Source organism: Chionomys nivalis, chromosome 5, assembly GCF_950005125.1.
Source record: "Chionomys nivalis chromosome 5, mChiNiv1.1, whole genome shotgun sequence".
Taxonomy (NCBI): domain Eukaryota; kingdom Metazoa; phylum Chordata; class Mammalia; order Rodentia; family Cricetidae; genus Chionomys; species Chionomys nivalis.
In genome coordinates this window covers 60898296-60907596 of record NC_080090.1, presented here as the reverse complement: position 1 = coordinate 60907596, position 9301 = coordinate 60898296, and the positions used below count along the sequence as shown (strand labels likewise).

At 42.6% G+C, this 9301-nt stretch overlaps 1 protein-coding gene across 1 annotated transcript in view; it reads right to left on the bottom strand.

The window, feature by feature from the left end:
• Tnn (tenascin N) overlaps window positions 1-9301 on the bottom strand; it is a 69780-nt gene that overhangs the window by 24102 nt on the left and 36377 nt on the right. Inside the window, exons 12-15 of the mRNA XM_057770214.1 lie at window positions 6478-6741; window positions 3378-3641; window positions 2035-2298; window positions 1-96 (exon numbers count right to left, since the gene is read on the bottom strand). The exon at window positions 1-96 is cut by the window's left edge and continues 168 nt beyond it. Coding sequence (XP_057626197.1) covers window positions 1-96; window positions 2035-2298; window positions 3378-3641; window positions 6478-6741 — 888 coding nt within the window. The remainder of the gene's footprint in view (window positions 97-2034; window positions 2299-3377; window positions 3642-6477; window positions 6742-9301) is intronic.

The window sequence follows — 9301 nt, the reverse complement described above, 5'->3', positions numbered from 1 at the left end:
TGTACTTGTCAATGGTGGCTCGCACTGGGTCCCAGGAGATGGTGGCTGTATTCTCTGTCACCCGGTTGGTCACCAAGTTCTTGGGGCTGTCAATTTCTTTTTTTAAGATTTAGAAAAGGCTGGCTTTAGAAACATGGAAAGGCATCTCACCACCCCTTCCACAAGAGTTCTTCCATTCAAAAGAGCTAATAACAGTATAATTATTACTGGTATAATTTTATTATTACCAATGGTATAATTCTCATGAATACAGGAGTAAAGCTTATATGATGCCCACTCCTGCAATTCCCACAGTTCAGAGGCAAGAAGAGCACAGATTCAAGCACAGCCAGGGCTACATAGTGAGGCCCTATTTCAAAAAAATAAATAAATCAAAGAGGGGGAGGAGGGAAGGAGAGAGGAAGGAAGGAAGGAAGGAAGGAAGGAAGGAAGGAAGGAAGGAAGGAAGGAAGGAAGGAAATACCTTTATGAGTCCCCCAGTTTCCAAGTTTCCATTTTCCAAAGAAACAAGACACTAGATATTACAATGGAAGGAACCAGATCTTCTCTATATTTATCAATCTGGAAACATTCTGTCCTGCCCAGTTTCACCAGTATAACAATGAAAATCTGAACTAGCTAAACCGCTGATATCATGGTTGGAACAATCCTATAGACTCTCCCCCATGGCACCCTACTCTGCATTCCCAACTATCCTCCAGCCCCTTGATTTTAACTACATCTTGGATCTGAGAGAGAATTCTGAAAACTGATGTGTGTAACATTCAAGTCATGCCCTGGCCTTCCCATTGGTTGGAATGCAGGTGTATGTTAACCAAGCAAATGAACACAATTCTCTAAGGGTGACTGATCCACAACAGCCAAGGAGCCTGAGCCTCCAGCACAGAGCGAGCTACATGAGCATGTCAGCCCTTAGCACATACACTCTGCTGTTCTATATAAACTGCAGTCTTGCTTAGCCTTTCCTTTGGTGTATCTGACAATGTATCCTAAGACTACACACTCACACCATCTAAGCCCTGTGCCTTCTGACCCACTGATCTCTAGACCTGCACCATTGTCATGTCCTTCATAGGGCTTATCAAAATTTACAGTTACAAATTTTCCTTTTGTTTATTGCCTGTCTCTCCCACTGGCTGTCAGGAGAGCAGCGGACATAATTTTTTGCCTGTCACTCCATCCCTAGAACTGGCACTTAAATGATGGTGATGAGAAGTAAGCTGCTTATTGAACACAGGGTCCCCGCTCCCCAGGGTAATGTTTGTTTGTGACACAGTTTCTATTAGGTCAATTCTAACGGAACATCTTGTCTCAAAACAGTTCCTTAATACAATAACTTTAGAACTTTTATATTCACTTTACATTAGTTCTGTAATTTTCAGGAGGTGGGAAACATTGACAATTAAGGACATATGCTGTGGGAAAAGTTTCAAGGCATTCTGGGACTGCTCAGCAGCGGATCTATTACAGTACTTTGTTCTCTTTAGAAGTAAATGGAAGTTTAGTTTTTTACATCAAAGCCTTCAGTGAGGTTTTAAGAAGTAGAACGTTTTAAAGGCGGTTAGGTCATGATTAGGTCTGCTCTCACAAAGGGACTAACATCATTCCACAGGAGCAGGAAAGTCGGGTCCAGGCTTAAGTTCAAGACCTCTTGCCCTCCCTTTGTTTCACATCTGCTCATTTGTCTATGTGTGTTATGATACAGGACAAAGGCCACAAGACACTAGGACTCTTGCTTTGGGCCTTTCAGACTCTACATCCATAAACCCAAAAACTTTCTGTCGTTTACAACTTTCCTCATCTCTGACAAGCACTCTGTATGTCAGAAGAAATAGAGGAAGGTGCCCCCTGAAACAATCCAGTCTCTGGCATCACAGACCCCAAAACATGCGTGTCACCATTCAGCAGTAGCGGATGAACCTCTATTTATGAACTCGGTTTGCTCATCCCCTACCATTTATTTCACATCAGTGTAAGAACAGGAAAAAAACGCTTTATCTTCCCCTGCGGGTTCCAATGAACAACATTCCTTACCTGTGGGGGCCTTGGTTTTGGCCTTCTTGCTCTCCCGGGCCCCCTTCTGAGCCCACACTTGAACAGTGTACTCCACTCCGGGTCTCAAGCCCGTCAGGATGGTACTGCTCTTCTCCTTCCTCACTGGAACCTCCCTGGTCTCGCCATCAGCGGAGGTGTAGCGCACCATGTACCTGTCGATATCAGCCTGCACGGGGTCCCAGGAGATGGTGGCTGTATTTTCTGTCACCTGATTGGTCACCAGGTTTTTGGGACTGTCAATGTCTACGAGGAAAAATCTTAGTCAGAATGTGCTATTGGCTCAGCAAGATGGCTCAGTCAGTAAAGGCGATTGCGCAGAAGTGGGGCACCCTGAGTGTGATCCCCAAACTGATGGAAATGGAGAAGGAGAGAATTAAGGCTAGATAGTTATCCTCTGACCTCCGCACATGTGCCATGGCCTGTGCCTGCATACACACACACACACACACTCGACAATGGTGATGATGATAGCAACAAAAGCAAATCAATATGCACCATTCAGAGGGCCAGGGTGCAGGTGCAGACACTGCTGGTCTTGTTGGCTGGTGAGAGTTTTCATTTTCTGCGGTTTTCCATCTCATCCACTCCCATTTTGTTGGATTTTGTTCATTTGCTGTCTAATATTTGCCTTTTATTTCTGCTCCATGCATGCACCTCTCTTCCCAGGAAAGCTTCCCAACCAAGACACCCAACCAACCAGAATCTGAAAATCTAGGGTATGACTTCTACTAGAAGTTTAACAAAACTAATTTCTTATTCATTTAGTAAGGAATATCAAGACTGCTCTATATACAAGGCCTGCTACAGGCAATATACAGAGAATTCAAGTTGAAGACCTTGGTTTTGCAAACAAGAAGGAGAAACAGGCTTCTGTCCATTAGCGAGACAGTAAAGACAGTAAAGACTTATCATCTACAGTGACAAATTTGTTTACAATTAAAATAAAACTTGGATGTTAAAAAGCAAACCTTTCCTTGCAACGGCAGATGGAAAAAAATCTAGAATCTTAAAGCAAAATGTATTTTTTTTTAAAAAAATATTTTCTAGTATCCTTCTCAAAGAAACCAAAAACAACATCTCTAGAAAAAGATCTGAGAACCTAGAAGAAGAACGGTACACAGTCATCCGGACAGTTTGGAGACCGTTTGGAGAGTCCAACACCTAAGGAAACCAGCTGCAAGGAAGTAAAGGTGGTGTATGAAGCTGGTTGTGGGAGAAATAACCCTGCTCTTCCAAATATCTACAAGACCCATCCGTATCAGAGGAAGAAATTAAAACTCGATGTGACAGCCATCGTACCCCTAAACTATGCTGTCCATTACCTGTGTGAGCTTTGGTGTTGGCCTTCTTGCTCTCCCGGGCTCCCTTCTGCGCCCACACTTCAACCTTGTACTCCACACCGGGCCTCAGGCCTGTCAGGACGGTGCTTCTCTGGTCCTTCCCAATAAGAAATTCCTTGGATTCTTCATCAGCAGAGGTGTAGCGCACCACATACCTGTCAATGTCGGCCTTTACCGGGTCCCAGGAGACACTGAGAGTGGTCTCTGTCACCTGGTCGGTCACTAGGTTTTTGGGACTATCAATATCTGGAAAAAAAAAGTACTAGTCAATAAACACTAGAAAAGACACTGAAAATTGAGGCCATTTTGTTTGGACTGAGTTTCCTGTTCTTATATCCCATCTCATATGCATATTTTCAGTTTTCACAGTTGAGACCGCAATTGGACTTTGGGGTCCTCAAAAAAGAAGAACGGGGCTATTGTGAAATATTTGTTTATACTGTAAGGGTGTGTGTCTGTGTAAAATGCCTTATGGTTGGTTTAATAAAGAGATAAATGGCCAGTGGTTAGGCAGGAGAGACAAGTGAGACTTGCGGGGAAAGAGGAAGGGAAAAGAAGGAGGAATCTAGGGTACAATTTCACTGTCAGACTCTGAGCAAGTCAGTATGCCACATGGCAGAACATAGATAAAAAATAATAAGGGTTAATTAAGTTATAAGAGCTAGTGGGGGAAAAAACCTAAGCTAAGGCCAAACTTTCATAATTAATAATAAGTCTCTGGGTCATTATTTGTGAGCTGGTGGTTCAAAGATAATCTGACAGGAGCCAGGCAGGGGTAGTGCATGCCTTTAATCCCAGCACTGAGGAGGCAGAGGCAGGCAGATCTCTGTGACTTCAAGGACAGCCTGATCTACAAGAACTAGTTCCAGGACAGCCAAGACTGTTACACAGAGAAACCTTGCCTCAAAAAATAAAACAAACAAAAAAGATAATCTGACAAGAAACCTTGCTACACGGGACAATGGAATGGCTACAATATCCAGAGTTTGTAGGGTTGTGTTATAATCCCAACCCCAGAAGAACAGCTGATAGATAGAAAATACGTCATTTTATAGTCAGTAGACAAAGAATCTCATCCCGGTCTGCCATTGACCAGCTATGAACTTGGACAGCTCAGCTGCTCTGAGTGTGCCTCAGTTTTCTTTTTCATAAATGGGGACCTTAACCTAGGTTATAAGGTAGGTTGATATTCCAGGAATATTGCATGAATCAAATCCCACCTTCATCAACTATTTGTCTTGGAGAATTCAAAGATTTCACTGGATTTGAAGGTTTGGGTTTTTTATTATAAAACTGGAAGGGGGACTACTATCAACTCAACAAATTACTTTGAAGAGAGGAAGAAGCCCTTATTTATTCCTAGTCGGTATATTAAGTAGTATAAACACTATATGAATGTACTGGCATAATAAAGGACTAAATAAGAGGATGATACAGAAGTTCTGCTCCTGGGCATATATGTCTTTGAAAACAAACTTGAACACAAATGCTATGGCATCATCATTCATGAGAGTAGAAAAGAAACAATTCATATATTCACAAATGACAAATCAATAAACAAAATGTCATATAGCCAGTCATACAATGAAATATTTGCTAACAAAATTAAGAATAGATTCATGCTAGAATGTGGAAGATCCTGAGGAATACAATTTAATGAAAAAAGTAAATCACCAAAGGCCACATGATATATGAATCCATGTATAACAAATGTTCAGCCTCATCAGAGAAGTTTCTTTGTATAATGGATATAAGTTAATACAGAAACTCACAATTGGCTGCAGTACAGAGGAGAAATGTTTATGCAATGCTCGGCCACAAATGTGACATCTATATCATACATACCCTGACTTAGGGACCATCGAGGAAGAAGGAACAGAAAGACCGTAAGAGCCAGAAGTTGGAGAGGACCTTAACAAAAACAGTGTCTTCTGGATGTGACAAGACCACTGCAGTCATGAGCTCAGCATCTGTGAGTGTCCGCATAAGATAGGCACAACATAAAGCCAGTCAACATTCCAGCATGAATGAAAATTAGATTCATGCATGGAACCTGATGCCCAGTTGAGGAGTTATTGATGGGTTGTAGGAAAGGGTCTTTAAGTGTGTGGCCTCTGGTGGGTCCACCATGGATGGCCCCATACCCGTGAGTATGGGCAGTACAGACTGGACTTAATGGATTATAAAGAAGGATGAAACAACAACCCAAGCTTGGGAGAAGGTGAGGAGTGGGGGTTACGTCTGGGATGAGTTAGGGGAAGAGCAGGGAATAATCAAAATACATTGTGTGCATTATGAGCGTCTCAAGATTAACAAAAATATACTTTTATTTAAAAAGAAATGTCCCAAGCAAAGAAACCTATAGAGACAGACAGCAATTGTTATGTACGGCTGCAGGGAAAGAGGATGGGAAGTTGCTGGTGATGGGTATGAGGCCCCCTCAGCTGATGATGTCATTGAAATAATGGTAGTAGTTGTGCAGTTCTGTGAAATATCAGGAATATGCTAAATCCCTTGAACTGGACTCTTCCAAAGGGTGGATTTTAATGTGAAAATGCATCTTGGCAAGGCTGTTCCTCTTGAAGAGGAAACATGGATGAAAATTAGAATCATCAATAGTTCTTGTAGAGAATTAGTCACAGGATCTTCGGAGTAGAAAACACAGTACCCAAGAGGGTTTCTTTTCTAAGGAACCAGTGTCCTCCCCTATCCCAAAGTGAGCACAGAAAAAGCCACTGATTTCAATGAAATATATAATTCACAGATCCTAGCAATACATTTTCTTTCCAAGAAAAAAACTGACCACAAAGGAAATAGACATGTTGATAAACAGTGGGTGGATGTGCCAATCACCATTGAGCTTCAGGAGCCAGGTGAAGAGGAGAATATGAGGTTCAAAATTAATTTGAACTAATGTGTTAAATATCATAGAGAGATGATGTGGGAGATATGACAAAAGCCTGCCCCTCTGACCTTTAACAATCATTGGTTTCTTCCAGTTGCCAGAGAAGGAATAGCAAGTGTCCCCCTACCAAAGGCTTACCGTGAAACATGTCACATCCTCAAACTACAATGTTCATACCTGTGGGGGACTTGGTGTTGGCCTTCCTACTGTCCTGGGCCCCCTTCTGGGCCCACACATCAACCTTGTACTCGACGCCCGGCCTCAGGCCCGTCAGGACGGTGCTGCTCTTCTCCTTAGACACGGGCACCTCCCTGGTCTCGCCATCAGCAGAGGTGTAGCGCACTATGTACCTATCGATGTCAGCCTCCACCGGCTCCCAGGAGACACTGAGAGTGGTCTCTGTCGCCTGGTCTGTCACCAGGTTTTTGGGGCCATCAATATCTAAAAGGAGAAGAACTGATCACTAAAGACTGGAAGCAGGCACCAAGGAATGAGACCATTTGTCCTGGGTGGGGAGACTTTCCAGTCCCTACAGCTTCCCCACACCCTATGTGCATTTTCAGTGTTTCATGGCGGGAGACCTGGTCTCCACAGCTGAGCTCAGAGCCTCAAGGAGGCAGCGCAGGAGAGCAGAATGAGTGCTGCACCCAAAGGGCCTGGGTTCTACCTGAAGAGGCAGAGCTGAGGGGCAGGAGGCACCTTAGGTTCCAGTCAGCAGACTGAGAATCTCGTCCTGGCTCTGCCATCAGCCTGAGCAAGTTGTACCTGACCAATTTCTTCATTTGTAAATGTAAGCCTAGGTTAATAAATTATAAGATAGCTCAGTATTGCATGAGTATTTCTGAAATCAAACCCATGAGAGATCAGCTATGTGACTTATGGAAACTACCCACTTCATAGAACTGGAGGAGAGGGCCTCTCAACTGTAAAGACACATTGACTCCTACTCTGCCAATTCAGCAAACACTCTGAAGACAACATAATCCTCATCTGTCGCTAGTAGACATGTAGAATCCTATCACAACTTTTCCCTAGTAAATTACTGTTAGAAATACCAAAGGATTCTGTAATTCCACTCTTAGTTGCATACTAAAAAAGTTATAGCACATATATGCATAAAACTTGTACTCAGAAAGGTGGGAATACAGTGAAGTGCTGGCCTAGCATGCACCAGGCCCTAGGTTTGATCCTCAGCATTGCACACACAAAAATATTTATATTACAGATGTCCTAATCACATTCTTCGTAATAGACTTTGACAACTTAAAATAATCCAAATGTCAAACAGCTAACAAACTGAAAAGCAAAGGTGATGGCATGTACTATGAAATACTAATTGGCATATTGATACATGTTATCACACAAATAAAGCTGGCAAATGAAAGGCATCTCACCAGAGGCCATATAGATTATAAACCCACCAGAGATGTAGAAACAGAGAACTCTATCGAATAGACAGACAGCAATTGTTAGCAGGCTTGGAAATTGACTGGCAGTGGATGTGAGCTCGAGCTCAGTACTTTTTGGTAATGAGAATAGACTATAGTAATAGACTCCAGTAATAGTTACAGAACTGTGAGCACACTAAATTCACTGAATTGTACATTTTAAAAGGCGAGTTTTAATACAGAAATATCTCTTAATATGGCTGTTCTTAGCAAATGTGTGAGCAGAGATGAAAAGGCCTTACAATTATGAAATGCTATATGAAATACCAATGGTGCAGTCCTCAGAATGGAACATAGTACTCAGAAGAGGGGTTACCACTAAGAAAACAACATCCTCTCCTTACTCCAAAGTGATCACAGGGAAAGCCGTTTTCCTGGAGTACTTAACCTCACAGACCCTAACATACACACACACACATACACACATACACACACACACATCCTTTCTATCTCTTCAATAAGAAATATTTTGAGATTGAGCACAATTGGAATACTCAGCTGGAAGAACCCTGCGGAGGAGTCACCCACCATTGGTCCTTTTACTTTCATTCAGGAGAGCAAACCCAGGACCTTGTTCATGCTGTGCAGGACTATATTCCTGAGCTATATCCACAGCTCACCACCAATCTCTGTGAGGCTGAAGTATAAGGCTGCACATGAGGTCCTCATTAAGAGATAATATATCCCTACGAACACCTGGTTTTTGACAAAGAAGCCAAAATTACACAATGGAAAACAAAAGCATCCTCAACAAATGGCGCTGGCATAACTGGATGTCAACATGTAGAAGAATGCAAATAGATCCATCTCTATCACCGTGCACAAAACTCAAATCCAAGTGGATCACAGACCTCAACATAAATCCAGACACACTGAAGGTGATAAAAGAGAAAGTGGGAAGTAGCCTTAAACACACTAGCACAGCAGACCACTTCCTAAATATAACACCAGGAGCCCAGACACTGAGATCTACAATTAATCAATGGGGCCTCCCGAAACTGTGACACTTCTGTAAGGCAAAGGACACAGTCGATAAGACAAAGCAGCAGTCTACAGAATGGGAAAAGATCTTCACCAATCCCACAGCATTTGGGCTGATCTCCAAAATATATAAAGAATTCAAGAAACTAGACATCAAAATATCAAATAATCCAATTAACAAATGAGGACTGATGATGTGGGATTCCCTCTGAATGCTATGAGTATGTTTTATTGTCATTGGTTAATAAGCAAGCTGCTTTCAGCCAACGGCTTAACAGAATATAGCCATGCTGGAAGAGAGAGAGAGAGAGAGAGAGAGAGAGAGAGAGAGAGAGAGAGAGAGAGAGAGAGAGAAGAGTCAGGGAGATGCCATGTAGCTGTCAAAGGAGAAAGATGCCTGCAGGAGCCTGCCAGAACCTTGCCAGTAGGCTATGACCTCATAGTGATGCACATATTAATAGAGGTGGGTTAATTTAAGATATAAGAGCAGTGGTTTGGTTGGTTTCTTTTGGGGGGGGGGTTGGTTTTTCAAGACAGGGTTTCTCTGTGGCTTTGGAGCCTGTCCTGGAACT